The sequence below is a fragment of the Pelobates fuscus genome, chromosome 6, assembly GCF_036172605.1.
Source record: "Pelobates fuscus isolate aPelFus1 chromosome 6, aPelFus1.pri, whole genome shotgun sequence".
NCBI lineage: Eukaryota > Metazoa > Chordata > Amphibia > Anura > Pelobatidae > Pelobates > Pelobates fuscus.
The window spans coordinates 271,893,346-271,915,274 of NC_086322.1; the positions used below are offsets into that span (position 1 = coordinate 271,893,346).

At 41.9% G+C, this 21,929-nt stretch overlaps 1 protein-coding gene across 2 annotated transcripts in view; it reads left to right on the forward strand.

The window, feature by feature from the left end:
• The window catches only part of CASKIN2 (CASK interacting protein 2), a 29,463-nt gene extending 11,539 nt beyond the window's left edge, over nucleotides 1-17,924 (forward strand). The window contains exons 2-20 of one of the 2 annotated variants that reach the window (XM_063459144.1): nucleotides 3,172-3,223; nucleotides 4,496-4,593; nucleotides 5,394-5,539; nucleotides 5,745-5,840; nucleotides 6,066-6,196; nucleotides 6,453-6,561; nucleotides 6,721-6,829; nucleotides 6,911-7,005; nucleotides 7,126-7,243; nucleotides 7,730-7,858; nucleotides 7,980-8,086; nucleotides 8,229-8,277; nucleotides 8,386-8,459; nucleotides 11,217-11,330; nucleotides 11,414-11,515; nucleotides 11,961-12,099; nucleotides 13,182-14,678; nucleotides 16,856-17,069; nucleotides 17,275-17,924. In XM_063459144.1, coding sequence (XP_063315214.1) covers nucleotides 3,172-3,223; nucleotides 4,496-4,593; nucleotides 5,394-5,539; nucleotides 5,745-5,840; nucleotides 6,066-6,196; nucleotides 6,453-6,561; nucleotides 6,721-6,829; nucleotides 6,911-7,005; nucleotides 7,126-7,243; nucleotides 7,730-7,858; nucleotides 7,980-8,086; nucleotides 8,229-8,277; nucleotides 8,386-8,459; nucleotides 11,217-11,330; nucleotides 11,414-11,515; nucleotides 11,961-12,099; nucleotides 13,182-14,678; nucleotides 16,856-17,069; nucleotides 17,275-17,365 — 3,470 coding nt within the window. In that variant the 3' untranslated portion in view covers nucleotides 17,366-17,924. The remainder of the gene's footprint in view (nucleotides 1-3,171; nucleotides 3,224-4,495; nucleotides 4,594-5,393; nucleotides 5,540-5,744; nucleotides 5,841-6,065; nucleotides 6,197-6,452; nucleotides 6,562-6,720; nucleotides 6,830-6,910; nucleotides 7,006-7,125; nucleotides 7,244-7,729; nucleotides 7,859-7,979; nucleotides 8,087-8,228; nucleotides 8,278-8,385; nucleotides 8,460-11,216; nucleotides 11,331-11,413; nucleotides 11,516-11,960; nucleotides 12,100-13,181; nucleotides 14,679-16,855; nucleotides 17,070-17,274) is intronic. The other variant, XM_063459145.1, reaches the window with a different exon arrangement.
• The last annotated feature ends 4,005 nt before the right edge of the window (nucleotides 17,925-21,929 follow it).

Here is a 21,929-nt window from a genome sequence, read left to right on the forward strand (position 1 = left end):
TCATACTCTGCTTTCTATTCATCTACAGTAAACTAGTCTCAAAACAAAGCAGAGAAGGGAACGTTCATACAGAAATGTTTTAGAGCTCAATACATGGTCCGAGGTTTGGGCAACATGACAAATCAAACACAGCACAAGAACTGAGGAAATACAAAATAAAATAATAAGTTTCAGTATGTGGCTTTTTGTGGATGTGCAGTCCATGTAATACTGCGGTCACATGCCGCTTCATATTTTTAACATTGTATCACACTGCCCAAAATAAAGGGTCTCTTGCTGTATTTCAAAAGGGGTCAAAAATATTGGCGTAGAAAAAAAAATGCCATTCGGGACACATACAGAATGTGCAACAAAGTTGGATAAATTAAAATGGTTAGCTATCCTGTTTGGCTATATGTTAGAAGTTTGTGGCTTTTTTTCCCCCCGGGAATGCATATTCCCAAAAATGCCACCAGAATCTAAAATGTCTGTGTGTGACATAAGGCATATATAGAGTGAATACAGTGTTACCAAGTATTGTAGACGACTATTGCCGTTAACAAAGAAATGTGCTTTGACATCTCTACCAGATTCTAGATGCCTGGTAGTCTTCTAAAATGCAACAATTAAGTTTGATCTACAAAGGTTTCTTCATATTGTAGGAGAGCGGGAGTTTGAGTTGAGTATATTTTTACATTACAGAATCTAATATAAAATCTTAATTTCAAGAGAATCTATTTTTTTTTTTTATACCAAAACTAAAGAGTGTTACAACCCAGATAATGTACATACAAAATTTAAAGACAAAGAGAGAAGAGAAAAGTAACAACACAACTATATGAATGTCGTCACGGCAAATAAAAATTTAAAAATAATTTGGAGTATTGGAGGGGGATTAAAATAAAAATATTAACTAATATTGTATATATAGTAACAAAAAGACAAGTCAGTAGGTTGTAGACTCTTGTAGACTTAACACACTAAGGAAGGGAGGATAGGGTGTGCACCAAAACTCCAGAACCGGTGTTTTTGATGCTAATGAGTAAATACTCTACCAGTGTGATGGTATGTAATGGGTTATGGTGGCAGGAGTTCCCTGGCTTTCACTCAGGATAAGTAGTGAAACCGTTTTCACCAACCATTTGATAACTTACCTGGGATAAGCCCTCTGCCGATCACCTCTTCCAAGAAAGCTGGCTCTGAGCTAGCCCAACAGTGCAGGGCATAGCTACGTGGCTGTGAGTTCAACCCTGAACTGCTGGCCTTTGCTCAGGGAAGCTAACAGAAGCTCCTAGCTTGTGCTTCTGGCTCTACTGGACGCTGTGATCAGTGTCTTGCGTTCCCCAGTTAAGTTGTTTGCATACGTTGTGACTTTTTAACGTGAAAGGCCCCCATGGCACTCCTGGACTCCATAACGACTACAACATGCTTTTGCAGTTATGGTGCTTGGAGTTGTTTTTGTTGTTGTTGTTTTTTTAAGATCCCATCAGTATCAAAACATCAACAGGAATAGTCAGTCTGAAAGCACAATGGTATCGAGGTTGGAGAGAGTCCTATACCAGCTGGACTGCAATTTAAAGGAATCCTTTTTTATTCATGTATTAAGAACACATATATCTGTAATCTCAAAAAATGCCAAGTATTTCTCTTGAGCGAGGGAGTGAGCTCACTGATCCTCCCTTGTAGATATGTAAGGTTGTAAGACTGCGTAACTGAGATAAATCTTCAAAACGGCCATTATAGCGGGCTTACCAAATATACACAAACATTAACAATTTATGAGATACATAGTGAGTCAACGGCCATCCTTTAAAAATATTTGCAGTAAGGGACCAGTTGGGACTGCCTGTCTTCACTTTTACCGTTTAAACTATTTCTTGTCTGTTGTAAGAGCATGTCTGAGTTAGTTTGCTTCCATGGATTATCACAGAGAAATCGGTGCACTTGGCCATCTAACCCAGGAGGGTGATCTCCACCAAGCATCTTCCCCATCACAAGGTCCACCTACAGGACAGCCTTAGTAGATAGGCATTAACTAGCTCCGCCACTGCTTAATCTCATTCTGAAGAATCTAGAAAACAATGTATGCGATAAGAGTTTCCTGGTAATAGATTCCGAATAGCAAATGCGTGGAGGCTTCTTCATGTAAGCTGCGACCACGACCATTGCCCTCGGTTGGGTGACAAATATCTTTGGAATACTGATAGGAAGCATCTGAAAGGTAGAACAATTACTCTGCAATGCAAAATTAATGAGATAATGCTGAAGCTCTTTGTTAAGAAGGATGGGGGGCAGATGGGATTGAATGGAATCCTTGTAGTATATCCATCGTGCTCGGACATCTTCCTCCGTGACTGCAGAAAGGAACCATGAAGTTCTACTCACAAAGGTTTCTGCACATGGTTAGAGGAAGGTGATTGCTGTTTACAGTCTCTCTGCATATGGCAGAGGGATAGAAGAGACATTTAGTGCAGGTTGAAAGCCAGCATTAGATTGGAATTAATGTGTGGCTTTATTGAAGCAATACGAAATAAAAGTAAGCTTGTGAATACGTGTTGTAAGGAGGGAAAAGGTTTAATGACAAACGTCAGTTAATATTTTGCAGAGTATGGAAACGTGACCCTATTCTTCGGCGCTAAATCCCCGTAGAATGCTGTAGAGTAACTCGCTTCCCTAGCGATGGGGCTACTTTGTGCACAGATTTCATCTATAATTTGTGCGTGCGTGTAAAATGTCAGCAATGTCTGTGGGAAGTGAAAGAACAAAAGGGCCACACAAATCTCTTACAGTTTCCCAAAAGACAAAGACAGACATAAAAGATCAGTTTGTGTAAAGAGTAAAACTTGAGAATAGCTGGAGTTAGAGGTTTATTGAAGGAAGAAAGTTCTCTGAGTGATCACACGCATCGTGTCAAATGGGGCAGGTTTTGTCCTGTGCATCAAATGGGTACAGTGAGTTGTTTTTGTTTATTTTTTAACATTTTTTTTTTTTTTTGTACGTGCAAGTTTATATGCCAAATGCCGTGCAGACATTTTACATGGAAGATTCACAGCGTCTAGTTTCATATTATATCATGCTATAACAGGGCAGTTTTTATGCAGGCTTTCGTATATACAGCGTTTAAATAATAAAATAAAAAGGGGGGGGGGGGAGTTTCCTACTGGGAATATAACCCGTTTCTTCTATCTACAGAGCTGCTGGGATCTACGAAGAGGCTAAATGTAAATCACCAGGATGCTGATGGGTAAGTGTGTTCACATTGTTGTAAATTATGGTAAAATAGGATCACAGGGACCTGGCCACACGAATAAACCAAGAGACCGATGGTGTCTGGGTGGATGTAGCCAGAACTATATTTTCTGTTTAGTAATATTTAGGAAAATAGATTTTCAAATGTTTAATGTAATGAATGCAAAGCAGCTGGAGTGTTGCCGTGATAGCCTTTGCCCTAACATTCCAGATGGAATGCTGTGTTTGCCATACTCCCACTTCCCTTGCAGGACCTGAACGCAGAGATCAGGTGGGAGAGCAGACTGGCATCACCAGTTAGGGGGCTCCTTCCCTGTCTGAATGGAAAGTGAAACTAACCACCACCATATTGCGGATAGGAGCCACTCTCTATCTAACGTATTTCGGAATGAAGTACACTCTTGTTAATTGAGGTTGGTCAGCAATTAACGAACTGGAAGAACCAATTATGAAAATGCACAAAAAAAAAAAAGTATTTATTTTTATTTTAAGGATACCAAAAAAGGTGTGATGCTACCCAAAGCCATAAAGACGTTTAGTTTAAACTACTTTAAACCGGCATCTAACATAAATCAAACATTCAAATATGGTGTGGGTCTCCTTCCCATAACACAGACATTGTATAGTGTATATGCGCGGACATAGCCGCACATCACATGGCAAGAGTAAACCATACAGAACACATATTACGTGACACCCATATCACGCTGTGTAATAAGACTTATAGGAACACTCTAAGGATAAAACTACATTTTTATTTGTAACATTAGTATTCCTTCGTAGTGTTTTTTTCAAGTTTAAAAAAAAAAATATATAAACCCATTCGACTTACAAATGGATAGATGCCTCAATAGCTATGGCTGCAAAGACAAAGTGATTTAACACCTAAATGGCAGAGAATTGAGCAGTCAGACTTGCAGGAGTGTGATCTATACACCAAAACTGCTTCATTAAGCTGAAGTTGTTTTGGTGCTTAGTTTATCTTTTTAGTACAAATTGTTAATACTTGTAGCACTTGCATTATTGTATTATATGCAGTTTGTTCTAAATCTCGTATGATGGACATATTACATCGGTTCAGATAAGGTATATATGGGTGAATCTCAAAATAAAACTGGTAAGGAAATATGTATGTCCCATTGTCCTGAAGAGGCGTTGCTCGCCTGCATATTAGTCAGCACAAGTCCTCTGCTATGGTACAAACTTTACAGATGACCCTGCTATCCTTCACATGGTGACTGACTGACTATATGTGTCCTTCCAAAAGGTTTTCGGCACTACACCATGCTGCTCTTAGTGGGAACTCGGAACTTCTCCACCTTCTCCTGGAAACCCAGCCAGCTGTAGACGTCAAAGATGGCAACGGTGAGAATTCCTCTGTGTTGAGAAAAAACAGCAGTGAAAGTTTAAAGTCAAGTTTATGTTTCGTACATTTACTTTATAGTATTTTCCTTTTGACTTGGTAATTCCCTCTACCACCCTTCAAGGACCTGTACGCGTGTATATCTGTACTAACTGCTGTTTTATATACACCAAATGCTATCAGCACCTTCCCCACAATTTAAAGAATTTTTATCTCAACTTAAAGCAATGATATGTTGTATGTTGTATCACCTTCATAATATATGGAAACATATTCGGAAGATTACTTTGAAAGTTGTTAAGTAGTTATGTTCCACATTTCACCTTGCTAGGATCCAATGTGAATTGGTTCTAATTGGCTAATACTGTTGATCACAAAGCCCACTTAAGCAAGCAAGCGAGCATCTATTATTAAAATATTGGAACTTTATTTTCACATCACAAATCTTCTTATCTTGATAATAACCATGGCATGAAGAGGGGACGCCTAAATATTGTTAAAGTGGAGCTGGACACATTTCGCTGACTGTTAAAGAAGTGACTACTTAGGGCATGAAACACGTCGAGGTCTTCTATGTAAGTTTTCTTGCTCTGTGCCATTGTAACATCGGTGTGAGGAAAATTTGTCATGTAAAAATAAAGTTGCACTATTTTTATAACAGAGTGTGGTTTGTGATTGACAGTATTTGCCAGTTAGAAGCTGCTAACTGCTGTTTAGCCCATACAAGTGCATCATTTTTAATTTTTGCGGTTGATGGACGACCACAGAGTTCCGATTACAGCCTTATTCGTTTATGACACAGGAATGCGCCCCTTACATTATGCTGCATGGCAGGGACGTCCGGAGCCCGTGCGCCTTCTGCTTCGTGCTTCGGCAAGTGTCAATGCTGCATCTCAAGATGGACAGACTCCCTTACATCTGGCCGCTCAGTTTGGCCACTACGAGGTGGTAAGTGTTTGAAATCTTGTAGGCATAATCTTGTATGCAAGCGGTAAGAACTATTTGAGTTGTTTGATTTCACGATTTCATTCGAAATATTTTTTTAATCCCTTCGTGCCCACATGGCTGGCTTTTTATCACTGCACGTTATCATGTATAGAGGTTTCTGGTTTTTACTCCGTGTATATCTAACCAATTCTTATTCTCCTTCAAGTCTGAAACTCTACTCCAGCACCAAGCAAATCCCTGTCACGTCAGCAAAGCCAGGAAAACCCCATTGGACCTGGCCTGTGAATTTGGTAGAGTGAAGGTACGGATGGGATCGGGAATTATCTTTCTTTCCGACCTTTTCTTGTTCAATGATCTTGCCTCTTCTGCACATTCTCTGGCACTCTAGTTTGACTCTACTGTCTATGTAATATATCCTACTTCCTCTCACTGTGTACTGTGTTTCTAGCTCATCTTCGGTTTTTGTCCTCCTCGTCGTTCCCCTACCAATTTCATTTTCTTCATTTTTATCAATATCTTTCGACAGGTAGTACAATTGTTGTTGAACAGTCACCTGTGTGTCTCCCTCTTGGAAGGAATTTCAAAGGATCCTACAGACCCTAATTTCACGACACCTCTGCATTTGGCAGCAAAAAATGGGCACAGAGAGGTCATCAGGTGAGTTTCTTTGAAGTTGCACTGTATTTAATCATGATCAGGGTAAAAAGGCTTGCAGAAATACAAAGAGGAACGTTATCAAGGTAAAACAGGTCCTTTTTGCTTTTGTGGATGCGTATTGCTAAATGATGAGACCCCTTGTTTCTATGCTGATTGTTTGTTTTTTATTTAGCATCTGCATTTACCTTTGTAAATCTCGCCCTTAATGTCTATTTATTTATTTATTTATTTATTTATTGTATTTTATTTAACGCAGGTTGCTCCTGAAATCTGGCATTGAAATTAACCAGGTGACTAAGATGGGCACTGCTCTTCACGAAGCATCCCTGTGTGGAAAGACCGAGGTGGTTAAGCTGCTAATAGAGGTGAGGTTAAGAACAGCGCCATAGTAGGAGTGCTATTTATCATGTTTTCCCGGTGGCAATGAGATTTTGGTGTAATTTCATGTTCGTACCAGCTGCAAGTAGAACGGGAGTCTCCTTCGATAAAGGTTTAACTTTTTTCTTCTGACCTTAACTTTACAGAATGGGATAGACGTGAATATTCGGAACACGTACAACCAAACGGCACTCGATATCGTCAACCAATTCACCACCACCCATGCTAGCACTGACATCAAGCAGCTGCTTAGAGGTAACCATTACCTACTAACGGGGGGGAGGGGGGAATCTGCACTGAAGGCAAGAGAACTAAAATATTTTTCTATCCTCGCAGAAGCCTCTGGAATCCTTAAAGTTCGTGCTTTGAAAGATTCCTGGAATTCCCACGATCCCACTGCTCTAAATATCCGAGCTGGAGATCTGATTACGGTGATTGGGGATTTTGTAATTCTTCATTTTAAGTTGTGCTATTACTGTTAACTTGCTTTCCTTGTATGTGTATACTTTGATTTTTACGCATTTTTTTTGATATGTCTACCTTGACCATAGGTGTTGGAGCAGCATCCGGATGGCCGGTGGAAGGGACACATTCATGATGCTCAGAGGGGTACAGACAGAGTAGGATTTTTCTCCCCATCCATTGTGGAGGTCATCAGCAAGAGACTGGGTGAGTGAGTTCTTTAGAGGTTGTGTTGGCTGAGTGGGTATATTTGCTTGTTCAAGGAAAGGGGTTGTGAGCAGTGAGTGCTCATGTGCATGTTCGGAAAACGGCTACTGCTCGGTGAGTGGACTTATGCTAGTTCAGAGAGTGGTATTTGTGTTAGGTGAGTGTGAATACCAGGAAGTGGTTGTGTTAGGTGAGTGTGAATACCAGGAAGTGGTTGTGTTAGGTGAGTGTGAGTACTAGGAAGTGGTTGTGTTAGGTGAGTGTGAGTACTAGGAAGTGGTTGTGTTAGGTGAGTGAACTCTTGTGCCTCTAGTGGGAAGGGGTCATTTTAGGTGAGCGGACCTGTCCTTTTACTAGGAAGATAGTGTGTTGATTGACTATACTCTTGTGCCTTTTCTTGGAAAGGGTTGTGTTGGATGACTCATATTGTGCCTTTCCTGGAAAGAGATCACTAACATCCTTTCTGTTGAAATGTCTTTTCTGCAGGCTCTACACTCTCCCGTAATGTCATTGTGCCTTCTCATCAGCGTCTCGCAAAGACGTCTCTTCCTCTGACCAACCAGCACATTCCTGTAACTGGGACACAAGTCGGCAATAACCTTGAGAACGTAGGAGGTGAGACTTACATAGACAGGGTTTCATTATTGAGCTGTGCCATGTCGGTAAATATGTTTACATAAGTAACAGACGCAGATGAGAACAGTCATCACTGAATGTAACTTTCTATTCAATTCAGCCGGCGACCGTCACAGCGTTGGCAGCGAGGGCAGTGTGCGCAGTGCGGGAAGTGGACAAAGTTGCGAGGGCAATGGTCACGGCACTGCCATCATCGAAAACTCTCAGGTAGCTTCATCTGAAGATATGACATTGCATTTTCATGTCTCTGGGGGACATGCAATATACAAAGGTTAATAGTTATATAATTTACGAGTGAATTTAGCAATAATTTGTGCATTTTTTTAAAAACACCTTTTTTTTTCTGCAGACCCAACATCTTGGCTTCAGTGATGTGCAGGGCTCAAGGATATTCACAGGTGAGGAATCCTCTGCAGATGAATTTAACCTCATTCTGTGTTTGTGATTATTTGGGTTGTATAAAATTGTGTGCCTTGCCTTGATGTTATAACTTTTATTTTTCCCAGGTTCTGCTCCTGGTAACTTTCTGCACACCGTTTCTGGGGGGGAAAGGGATCCAGAGATCTATCTACAGGGAAAGGTACTGCTTCCCATGGTTTATGTGCAGTGGATTTCTCTAAACACCCCGCTTGGCTTTTAAATTTAGGATATATATATATATATATTACATTAAACCTTTCATTAAGTTTTGAAAGAAAATACACTGAACAAAATTATAACGCAACACTTTTTTGTATTTGCCCCCATTTTTCATGAGCTGAACTCAAAGATCTGAGACTTTTTCTATGTACACAAAAGGCCTATTTCTCTCAAATATTGTTCACAAATCTGTCTAAATCTGTGTTAGTGAGCACTTCTCCTTTGCCGAGATAATCCACAGGTGTAACATATTAAGATGCTGATTAGACAGCACAGCATGATTATTGCACAGGTGTGCCTTAGCCTTAGTTTTCCTTTATTGGGGGGGTCCGAAAACCAGTCAGTATCTGGTGTGACCACCATTTGCCTCACGCAGTGCAACACATCTCCTTCGCATAGAGTTGATCAGGTTGTTTGATCAGTTGATTGTGGCCTCTGGAATATTGGTCCACTCCTCTTCAATGGCTTTGCGAAGCTGCTGGATATTGGCAGGACCTGGAACACGCTGTCATGTACGACAATCCAGAGCATCCCTCGAAAGTGTTGCGTTATAATTTTGTTCAGAGTAGATTCTGTGTTAAATTAACTATATGTAAAAAAAATAATTGTAAAAGTCATCCCTACCTTTAGTATATGACATGATCCTTCAGCCATACACATACACCTTGGGTCAGACCGTGTTTAAAAAGATCTACAGTTGCAAGAAAAAGTATGTGAACCCTTTGGAATGATATGGATTTCTGCACAAATTGGTCATAAAATGTGATCTGATCATCTTCTAAGTCACAACAATAGACAATCACAGTCTGCTTTAACTAATAACACACAAAGAATGAAATGTTGCCATGTTTTCATTGAACACACCATGTAAACATTCACAGTGCAGGTGGAAAAAGTATGTGAACCCCTAGACTAATGACCTCTCCAAGAGCTAATTGGAGTGAGATGTCAGCCAACTGGAGTCCAATCAATGAGATGAGTTCGGAGGTGTTGGTTACAGCTGCCCTGCCCTATAAAAAACACACACCAGTTCTGGGTTTGCTTTTCAGAAGAAGCATTGCCTGATGTGAATGATACCTCGCACAAAAGAGCTCTCTGAAGACCTACGATTAAGAATTGTTGACTATCATAAAGCTGGAAAGAGTTATAAAAGTATCTCCAAAAGCCTTGCTGTTCATCAGGCACCTGGATGTTCCACAGCAGTACTGGCAAAATATTCTGTGGACAGATGAAACCAAAGTTGAGTTGTTTGGAAGAAACACACAACACTATGTGTGGCGAAAAAGAGGCACAGCACACCAACATCAAACCTCATCCCAACTGTGAAGTAGGGTGGTGGGGGCATCATGGTTTGGGGCTGCTTTGCTGCGTCAGGGCCTGGACGGATTGCTATCATCGAAGGAAAAATGAATTCCCAAGTTTATCAAGACATTTTACAGGAGAACTTAAGGTCATCTGTCTACCAGCTGAAGCTCAACAGAAGATGGGTGTTGCAAAAGGACAATGACCCAAAGCATAGAAGTAAATCAACAACAGAATGGCTTAAACAGAAGAAAATACGCCTTCTGAAGTAGCCCAGTCAGAGTCCTGACCTCAACCCGATTGAGATGCTGTGGCATGACCTCAAGAAATCGATTCACACCAGACATCCCAAGAATATTGCTGAACTGAAACAGTTCTGTAAAGAGGAATGGTCAAGAATTACTCCTGACCGTTGTGCACATCTGATCTGCAACTACAGGAAACGTTTGGTTGAAGTTATGGCTGGTTCAACCAGTTATTAAATCCAAGGGTTCACATACTTTTCCCACCTGCAGTGTGAATGTTTACATGGTGTGTTCAATAAAAACATGGCAACATTTCATTCTTTGAGTGTTATTAGTTTAAGCAGACTGTGATTGTCTATTGTTGTGACTTGGATGATGATCAGATCACATTTTATGACCAATTTGTGCAGAAATCCATATCATTCCAAAGGGTTCGCATACTTTTTCTTGCAAATGTGTATATAGTCCCTATGATCCTCCCAGCTTCATTCCCTGTACAGCGCAGTGACCTGATCAGAATGATTAAATGCCAAGTTCAAACTCTGTCTGACCAAAGGGGTGTGTGTGTATATGACCGTAGGATTCTGCCATATACTAAAGGTAGTGATGAGTTTTTTTTTCTAATTTTTTCACATATACATCATTTAACAAAGCATATACCTCCTTGCAAAACTTGATGAAAGGGTCAATATATTAAAAGATCGTGTTGTGGAGACATTTCTCCTTTAACCCCTTAAGGACCAAACTTCTGGAATAAAAGGGAATCATGACATGTCACACATGTCATGTGTCCTTAAGGGGTTAACTTAAAAAGTATTGATCTTAATTGAAGGATTGGTTGCAACCGCTTTATATAGATATTTTTTTGGATTCGGTATTATGCTTATTACGTGTGCCAGAGGGACAGAAATGTGATAAACATTTATAAAACTGAGATAAACAGAAATAAATCTCCTTCCAAAATGTATTATTCTTTGCTGGTATCGTTGATTGGTTAACATCACTATCTGCAAAAATAGAATCTAGTCCTAATTGTATTACTAAAACTCCGTGACTGCTACAGTAACCTTTAATAAACCTCAATCTATGATTTACTTCACTGTTTTGAATTAAATCTATCCACTATACCTGACTGTTTTCCCCCTGTCCAGCAGGATGCAGAACTCATTTTTTGCTGGCTTCGTGGCTTCCAGTTGGAAATGTACGTGGCAAACTTTCTGTCTGCTGGCTATGACCTTCCAACAATCAGTCGTATGACCCCAGAGGTGAGGCCATCACTATGCATAACAAATATTAACTCTGTACCCTCACACTGGAGTAAATGCCACATTCTCCTGTCCTCCTTCAGGACTTAACGGCAATCGGAGTGACAAAGCCTGGACATCGCAAGAAGATCTCAACAGAGATCAGCAAGTTGTGTGTGGAAGATGGCCTACCCCTGCATACTCCGGTAAGTGTTCTGTTCATGAACTTATTGAGAATATTGGTGATGGGCCTCATCCAATACATCTAGACCCTTAACATGTCTGAATCCATAACAACATGATGTGTATCAATGCAACAGTAGCCAGTTTTCACCTTTCTAAAATAAACTGTCCCCAACATAGGTCAACATCTCCAAGGGCGGTCATTCCATCATTAATGGTCTACTGAGCTGGTCATATTACCACATGTAACTAGCCCTTAGTCAATTGTCAGGGTTATTCAATAGTGTGCATTGCTGGGAATTTCCAATTGTAGGCCAAAACTGGAAACATCGTAACTTGACTTTTGAATTTTTCGAATTCATCTATCTTGACCTTAAATTTGAAATTACAATTACAGACAATTCACATTTTAGTCAATAGCACTTTGTTTGTTAACTTCCCATATATTCTCTTCACTCTCACATACAGGTGGACATCTGGGAGTGGTTATCTTTGCTGGGGCTACCTGAGTATCACAAACAGCTGTCCGAGAACGGATATGAATCTCTGAGCACTGTTACTGAGCTGACGTGGGAGGGGTTACAGGAAATTGGGATCCACCGGCTTGGTAAGTAGTGACAGAAGGGATAGTAGGTCACTTTTTCCTTCAGAAAGAGGTCAGATGGAGTCTCATTTTTAGGAGAGCATAACCCCCTCCATTCCCCAATATTTACACAGGAGTAGCATAAATCTGTATACACTAGGCTGGCTTAGTATAGAAAAGTTATGAAAATCTACGGATGACTTTCCGGTAGGAGTACATTTTATCTATATATTGTGTCACAGAAATTGCCAGTAAATTTATAGATTAAGGAGCTTTTCCGAAGATCGCATTTGCTTCTTCCATGATCTAATCATGTGGCAGCTGAATGTGTAGTAATCCAATTATTGATAATGTGCAAAGTATATATATATAAATAAATAAATAAAACCTCTCATTATGACTAGGAGGAGTCTAGTAATTCATTAACTGTGTGTGGAATTATAGTGGCATTCCCGAAAATAACAGCAGTTACCTACAAAGTACAATAATCCATCCCTCCAATAATAATTAAATAAATATTATTTAATAATATAAGCGTTGTAAGCGTTTAATAATGTATAAGCGTTTAATTTGTTGGTGTTCCAGAGCTTTATTAAAGGATCACTATAGTTTCAGGAAAACAAACCTGTTTTCCTGACACTACATAATGCTTGGGGGACCCTCACCCTCAGGGTCCTCCTCCCGCTGGGCTGAAGGGGTTAAAACCCCTTCAGAAGCTTAACTTTAACCAGCGCCGAGCTCCCTCGCCGACGTCCGCTCCCGTGTGGAGCGGAATGCGCATTTAAACTGTCTATAGGAAAGCATTTCTCAATGCTTTCCTATGGACGTTCTGCACACTGGATGCGAATTTTGCATCCAGCGTCGCAGAAGCGCCTCTAGCGGCTGTCAGGAAGTTTCTCTAAAACTGCTATGTTTACATGTGAAGGGTTAAAACCTGAGGGACGGGCACCCAGATCATTTCATTGAGCTGAAGTGGTCTTGGTGACTATAGTGTCCCTTTAAGTTTAATAATCGTGGTTCTGGCATTAATATCTTAATGTGCACATGGAGAATGTGTTTTTTTTAAGTGTGTGTGTGTTTGTTTAAACCTTTGTTACTTTCCGTAGGTCACCAGAAGAAGTTGTTGCTTGGTGTGAAGCGTCTGTTAGACCTGCAGAGGGGGCACCCTGTGGGGGGTACCCTAAGACGCAGAATACATGCTTCCCAAGACACAGTTACTGTTATGGATTCTACAGAAAATGGAGAACCACCAGTCACCCCCAAACTGAGGACCTTTCAGGGATTAGAGATGAGCAAGGAACTACAGAGTGCGCTCACACGAGGGGGTGAAACGTTCTGTGCAGGAAGACGCTCTTTCAGCCAAGAGAGTATTAGTTCTCGTTCCCAAGGCTCTGGCAACTCACAGGACTCTGCCACTTCCCGCCCACCATTGGCCCTTAAGCCTCAGGGACTAAATTTGAGCCTTCCAGAGAGGAACCTTCCTGAAGGGACAGAACAAACCCAATCAATGCAACGTGTTCCAAATGGTTGTCAAATTAGGGCAGATCCACCTGTACCACCTCCAAAACCCTCTTTGAAAAAACGTTCACTTAGTGTGTGCAGGTATGCGCTATCAGATGGTGAACCAGAAGAGGAGGAGGAGAGAGGAGCTAAATCAGGAACTGGGACACTTGGTTCCTATGCCACACTAACCAAGCGTCCTGGACGTTCTTCTTTGACCAATGGACAGTTAGAGAAGAAGGTCCAAAGAAGCCAGTCATTTGCTGTGCGGGCACGAAAAAAGGGACCTCCTCCACCACCGCCTAAAAGACTTAGCTCCATGTCTAGTGTGGACACATCACCCTCTGAGGGACAATGTTCAGTTAAAAGCATTGCGGCAAGGTTGGAAGAACTAGGGGTAGCATCAGAATTTAGGCCTAGTGGGGTACCCCACATAGAAAACAGGGAGGGCTCTGGGGTTCGCAGGCGGACAGTAAGTGAGTCTGCAGCAGGACTTGGAGGAAGACTGACTGTACCACAAACTGTGAGAAGGGAACAGGAGGAAGAGCGGAAAGATGAACCAATTTCTTCTCAGCACAGCTCCAGTGAGAGCATCCCTTTTGCAGAAGAAGGCAATCTAACTATCAAACAGAGACCCAAACCACCAGGAGCTAAGCCTGAACAAGGTGGAATTTTGGAAACGGGACCAGCAATTGAACCTGAAGTCAGCCCATTGACCCGAAAAGAGCAACCAGCAAATACTGGTGTTCAACCTGTTACAGAACCAAAGGCACTGCCACAGATTGGTTCCAAGCCAAACCTAGAGACTAAGCCACCCCAAGAAATTTCTGGACCCAAGAATACTATTGAACCTGATTTCAATCTTACAGAATCAGACACAGTAAAACGGAGGCCAAAGGCAAAAGAAAAAGAGACTGCAGTTCCGCAGGAAGGAATGCAGGACTTCCCAATGACGCACTGGGCAACATCAACTGTCCTGGCCAAAGGACCGTCCGCACACGAAACCGTAGTGACAAAAATTGGTGATATAGAAAGGAGCCTTTTGAGCTTGGAGAGGGGAGGAGATCAAGTGACGTTTCTAGACAGAAACACTGGAAGCACAGGTACAACTTGCAAATGAAAAATGTGATATGATAACGAGGTAGACTTCTTAAATAACTGGAAAGGCAGAGCATATCAAGCACTATTCACAGGTCCTACTGGTTTCTGTACCAAAGATTTGAGAGGCTGGGTCTCCTCCTCTGTAAACCTAGGAGTCAAACAAATGCTTCCTGTTCCCTGTTGGGAACCCCTATAAATTTCGCCTGTTGAAGTAATAGAATGCGGAGAATACTTTCTTCTGCTATGCTTTTGCTGGAAGCAAAAATAACGTACAATGCAGTAGACCCTCGTTTTGTCATTTGCTTTCAGCCAACAAATGGCAGAACAAAGTCAAAGGACCATTCTGTTACTTCATTTTTCAGTGTCCCGACGTGATTAGTGCGTATGTAACTGTGTATGGTATGAAATCTTGCATTATTTCATTTCTAACTTTTGGAGATGTAGATATTTGAAAGAGACCTCAAGGAAAGCTTAGATCGTAAGAAATTCTATCCACGTGAATCTGCAAATCTAACCCAAACTTTAAATGTGTCCCAAAAAGCACCTGGCATATCTCATTTTTTGTCTAGCTTGGACACCTACCGTATATACTCGAGTATAAGCCGAGTTTTTCAGCCCATTTTTTGGGCTGAAAAACCCCAACTCGGCTTATACTCGAGTCAGAGTCTGTATTATGGCAATTTACATTGCCATAATACAGACTGGGGGGAGAGGGGGGCTGGCAGAGCTGTAACTTACCTCTCCTGCAGCTCCTGTCAGCTCTCTCCTCCTCTGCGCCGTCCGGTCAGCACCTCGGTCAGCTCCCAGTGTAAGTCTCGCGAGAGCCGCGGCTCTCGCGAGACTTACAATGTGAGCTGACAGAAGAGCAGAACGGACGGCGCAGAGGAGGAGAGAGCTGACAGGAGCTGCAGAACAGGTAAGTTACAGCTCTGCCAGCACCCCTCTCCCCCCCACTGAACTGCCACTGGACCACCAGGGAAGGAGAGCCCCCCTCCCTGCCATGTATCAAGCAGGGAGGGGGGACGAAAAAAAAAAAATATAAATAAAATAAGAAATAAATAATAATAAAAAAAATAGTAATAAAAAAAAAGGGGTATAAGGACCATAATGGGAGGGGGGGGGGTATAAGGACCATAATGGGAGGGGGGGGGGGGGTATAAGGACCATAATGGGAGGGGGGGGGTATAAGGACCACTATGGGAGGGGGGGGATATAAGGACCACTATGGGAGGGTGGGGGTGGGTTAAGGACCACTATGGGAGGGAGGGGGGGATAAGGACCACTATGGGAGGGAGGGGGGGGGGATAAGGACCACTATGGGAGGGAGGGGGGGATAAGGACCACTATGGGAGGGAGGGGGGGATAAGGACCACTATGGGAGGGAGGGGGGGATAAGGACCACTATGGGAGGGAGGGGGGGGGATAAGGACCACTATGGGAGGGAGGGGGGGGGATAAGGACCACTATGGGAGGGAGGGGGGGGATAAGGACCACTATGGGAGGGAGGGGGGGGATAAGGACCACTATGGGAGGGAGGGGGGGGATAAGGACCACTATGGGAGGGAGGGGGGGGATAAGGACCACTATGGGAGGGAGGGGGGGGATAAGGACCACTAGGGGAGGGGAGGGGGAAGTAAGGACCACTAGGGGAGGGGAGGGTAAGGACCACTAGGGGAGGGGTGAAGGAACACGGGGGTGGGGAGGTAAGGACCACTGAGGGAGGAGGAGGGGAAGTCAGGACATATGGGGGGGGAGGGGGCGGCAAAAAATGTTTTGCCTACGGCGGCAAATATCCTTGCACCGGCCCTGCACACACTGCATTCACACACTGCATTCATACACACACACACTGCATTCATGCACACACACACTGCACTCATACACACACGCACACACTGCATTCATTATACACACACTGTAAATAAATATTCAATTAATATATTTTTTTAGGATCTAATTTTATTTAGAAATTTACCAGTAGCTGCTGCATTTCCCACCCTAGTCTTATACTCGAGTCAATAAGTTTTCCCAGTTTTTTGGGATAAAATTAGGGGCCTCGGCTTATATTCGGGTCGGCTTATGCTCGAGTATATACGGTAATTTGAATTATAAAAAGATATATAATGTGTATGTTTGTTTATATAAAATAAATCATCCTTTTTTCTTCCCTTTTATTTAGGGCCTTTGGTTTCTCAGTCTCATTTAGTGATTTCTGGACCCCAGCTAGTTTTACAGAAACCTTTATGGGGAGCAACTGGTCCACCACCTCCTGCTGATTCAATAATATGGGGGAACGATTCTGGGTCTCACAGTGTAAAATGGAATGGCGTAACTACACAAACTATAACACAGCAGTCTGAGGAGGCACGAGGGTCTAGAAAAGAAAATACCAGGTAAGAGATAAAAGGGTGGTAATAGCAAAAAATGTGCATGTTTGCATTGGGTGGGTTCTGTAGTCATGACGGTACAATGGCGAACATTGGACGAGATAATAGATTGTGTGCTGGAATGCCAAGTGTCAACATGCAGCTTCTGTACCGAGTTTTGCAATATGAACCAAATGAGCAAATGTTGAAAATTGTTTGTTTCTATTGGCAGCGAGTCGGTGCCCTTGACCAAGAATATCCTAGATGATATCAGCACAATGTTTGATGACCTTGCAGAGCAGCTGGATGCCATGTTGGACTGAGGAATCCTTACTTGTAGAACACAGGACTGCACAATTCCATTAACCCTAGATCAGACACTGATTGACTTTTTTTAAAGAGCATTTTTATGAAGCATACCAGGGAGTCTTCACATGAGGCACACAGCTTGCTTCCAGGAGAGAGACTTGTGTTTATATATATATATATATACAGCTAGAGTCTAAACTAGGTTCCCTTTACCAATTTCAGTTTTTAAATTTGCACCCAAACGGAAAAATACTTCTCCGATTAAAGCGCTATGATTATCACTACGGCACTCTTACGAATTTACGTTTAACCCATTCACTGCTGCTGAGTTACGAAACAACGAGCAAGGTCTGCTCGGTTAAAGATGCTTTTCTCCCCCCCCCTCTATGGAGGGTTCTGCTGACCGTATAGGTATAAACACATACAGAACTAAAGTTGAATTACAGCTGTTGCTACCTTGCTTGTATTTTTGTATAGTGTCTTGTTCCCCAGTTAAAATGACTATGTATTTTATGACTTTACCACCCCCAATGAAATGTGTAAATGTTTGATTTTTTTTTGTTTGTTTGTTTCCTTTCGTTTTCCAGAAAAGTCTATTTTAAAGTAATTTTTTTTTTATATATACACGTCTATAAATATATATTTACTAACCAGAATTTGCATCCCATTTTTTTCTTCGTGATTCCCCCCACCCTGCCCCCCTACGTTTGTCCCTATTAATAACTGAAGGGCCAGGTTTATATGAGCTTGGTTTGGTGCAGGCTAGTAATACAAAGAAACCAGATCAAATCGGTTTACAAAAATTCCAAGTCAAATGAGGAAATGAGAAGAAAAAAGAAAATAAAAAACACGTTATTTTAGATGTTAATACAGAGAACAAATAAATTGCAATATTAGATTAAAGGAACACTCCAGACCCCAAACCCATTTTAGCTTGCTGAAAAGCTTTGTGTGAAGAGTCTGTCCTTTTTTATTTTTTTTGTTTTCATTTTGCAAAAAGTACAGATTTCAATAGAAACTGACACTTTCTTTCCTGGTAATACCCCTTGGCTTTCAAGCAGGCATCTGTTCCGTTGCTTCCTGGTTTGGTTAGCTCGGTGGAGATAAACTCAAGAGGCAAAAATTGCCCAGAGCCCCTGCCTTGCTTAAATTTCTCATTGAGCTGCATTGGGAAGTCTGTGATTGGACAGCCACAGAAAGTCTGGGCGGGGTTTGTAGGGGAGGGCTTGAAAAGGCTGCAGACAAGAGAATTGCAGGTTTTGCAAGCTTTAATTATACCCCCAAGGAAAAAATAAATAATTAAAAGCATGTATGCTTTCACTTGGGGTATATCTACTAAACCATGATTTGTATTTATTTTGTATTTGAACAATGGAGTATCCATTTAAAATAGATTTTGATAAGCTTATGACTTAAAGGGGAATTCAAAAGCTGCCCTGTAAGGTTTCTTCCAGAGATTGGCTGTCCCAGCTGGCTTAATACAATACACAAAGCCTGCTAAAGGGAAGGTGCTGATATGCACTCAGGGCCTTAAAGGGGCAGGAACTGCTTACAACATCTACCTACATGAAAACACTAGTGCAGCAAAAAAAAGGCTATGTTATTATGGCCACAAGGAGAAAGAAGTCGCAGCTAACACAGTCGGGACTTAAAGGGGTGTGTGATTAATTGTACATTTCAATGGATCGGGATGAGCATGTATGAAGGTGACTGTCTGTGTAGGTTATGCACTTAGGTGAGAATTCAAGGGGAATTAATAGTAACTTTCAAATTTAAGGTAAAAATAGCCAAACTGGAAACATTCTTTAAGTCTGTTATGCTTTGCACTCAGCTACTCTGGCCTTAAATATGAAATTTATTTTTAAATTCACCGTTAATTATCACATTAGTAAATAACACTGTGTGTGTGTGTTTTACATGAGATTGAGCGTAACCTTCAGTGTGTGTTTGCGAATGCAAGAAACTTTATTAACAAAGTGTTTAAATTGGTGTCTTATTTAACAATGATCTGTTAGCACCCTTACATGATAAAAAAAAGTATCACAAATGATAGCACCAGAACAACTACAGCTTATTGAATTTGTTCTGGTGAGTAGAATCGTTAGCTTTTTGCAGTAAACACTGTCTTTTCAGAGAAAATACATTGTTTACATTACAGCCTAGGGCAGGAGTAGGCAACTTTCGTCACTGTGGACTACATCCCCCACAATGCTCTTATACCCGTAATGCTGGCAAAGCATCATGGGAGGTGTAGTCCAAAACATCTGGAGTGCCCAAGGTTGCCTATGCCTGGCCTGACCTTCACTGGCCACTCCTCAGATGGCTGCTAGATGTGCTTCCTGGGGCAGTGCTGCTGAGTGTGCAGCACTGCCATTCAGTGTCTCCACCCTGTGTATGGAGACACTGAACTTTCCTCATAGAGCTGGATTGATTTAATTCATCTCTATGAGGAGATGTGGATTGGCCAGGGCTGTGTTTGGCTTGTGCTGGCTCTGACACCCTGATCTGCCTTCTTGACAGTCTCAGCCAATCCTATTGGAAAGCATTGTAACTTACTTTTGTTCAGCACTTCTGATGATGTCAGCCAAGCAGGCAGACCAGGGGCAGAGTCAACAGCAGCAGATTGGAATACAAGTAAGATTTTACTATATTTGGGGGGATGGGTGGGGGGTGGCGCAGATGGTGGTTTTAACACTGCAGAGTAAGGGATACATGTTTGGTATAATAGGATCCCTAGTAGCCCCTGTTCCACAGTCAGATAACAAGATGAACAAAAAAGAGGGGTACCCAAAGGCTGCCAGGAAAATAAAATTATGGTAAGAATGGATACATTTTCCTTATTCCCGGCTAATCATGGAAACATTTAACTGGTGTTTACCCAAGCAGTAAATAAATAAAGGGAGTGAAAGTACATGCCAAAGGAAAAAAAAAAAAACTTTATTACATGCAAGAAGCACAATAATTCAAAACTGAAAAGCCTGTAAAGAAAATAACTTGATTTCGGGATTTTCTTATGTCTTTTGTTTATCCTGAGTTTTATTGGTTCGGTAGTTTAAACTACCGAACACCGACCTCCCCCCTGGCTCATTAACTTCAAAGGGAACCGTCAAGTGAGCGCTCTCTCTTGTTTTCACAAAAGGAGGCAGTGGGACTTGGGCGTCGAGTATCTGAAACTAAAATCAGACACTCGACTTCCCGAACACCGCTGAAAACCTATGAATGCCTGCTTCCTTTTGTTGCCGAACAGCCAGGAGAGCGCCGTTCGGTAGTTTGGTTCCCACGAACAAGGGGAACAATCGCTCCAATGCCAGCCTTTGCAGCTCATGAGGTAAAGATGGACCTAGTGGAGCACGGATGCGTACAGGAACACCCTGAACTTTATAGGCTCTAGCAATTGCAGTGACCATCCACGAGAGGCAACAGCTTTTCCCTTGCAAGATCCCCAAGGAATGTTGCTTTGATTTTCTCTACAGTGTAGACTGTTGAATATAAGCAGAGAGACATTGCTTAAATGATCACTATAGGGTCAGGAACACAAACATGTATTCCTGACCCTGTAGTGTTAAAACCACCATCTAGCCCCTCATGCCTCCATAAATATAGCAAAGTCTTACTGTATTCAAGCCTGAAGCTGTAGATCTGCATGCTGTTTGCCTCAGAAAAACAAGCTGTCTGCTGACATCATCAGAAGTGGTGGCATGATCCAATCACAATGTGTCTACATAGGATTGGCTGATACTGACAAGGAGGCAGATCAGGGGCAGAGCCAGCACAATTCAAACACAGCCCTGGCCAATCAGCATCTCCTCATAGAGATGAACTGAATCAATGAATCTCTATGAGGAAAGTTCAGTGTCTGCATGCAGAGGGAGGATACACTGAATGTTGCATGGATGCATTTTAGGCAGCCATGACCAAGGAAGGATCTCTAACAGCCATCTGAGGAGTGACCAATGAAGTTATCACTAGGCTGTAATGTAAACACTGCTTTTTCTCTGAAAAGACCGTGTTTACAGCAAAAAGCCTGAACAAATTCAATAAGCTGTAGTTGTTCTAGTGACTGTAGCTCACCAGAACAAATTCAATAAGCTGTAGTTGTTCTAGTGACTATAGTGTCCCTTTAAGATCCAACTTGCGACACCTCTTGTGGTGAAGACCTCTTCACCATAAGAGAAATATAATGGAAGGAGGAAACCATCTTAGAAGAAACTCAGGCCTAAGACACCACTGTATCATGGAAAAAGAAGCTATACGGTTCTTCTGCAGAGAAGGCTTTAATGTCTGTTGTGACAGAGCAGAGAGAGAAATCTTCTGGAGCATCAGTCAAAGCATCCAAAGGGAGATCCCGGGGGACTTCGAATTCACACAAGAGAGGTCTAATCCTCATGACTTCATTAAAAAACAATTAACCATCAGGTCTTCAGGTCACTTAATACCTGAGAAGACTGAAAAAGCTGATCAGTGGCTCTTGAGTGTACTTAGACAAAGACCTCAATGCAGGCCGGATTGCAAAAATCCCAGGAACTGTGAACTAGACAAGATTTGTGGACTGCGTGTCGGTGTTCAACCAGCTGGCGA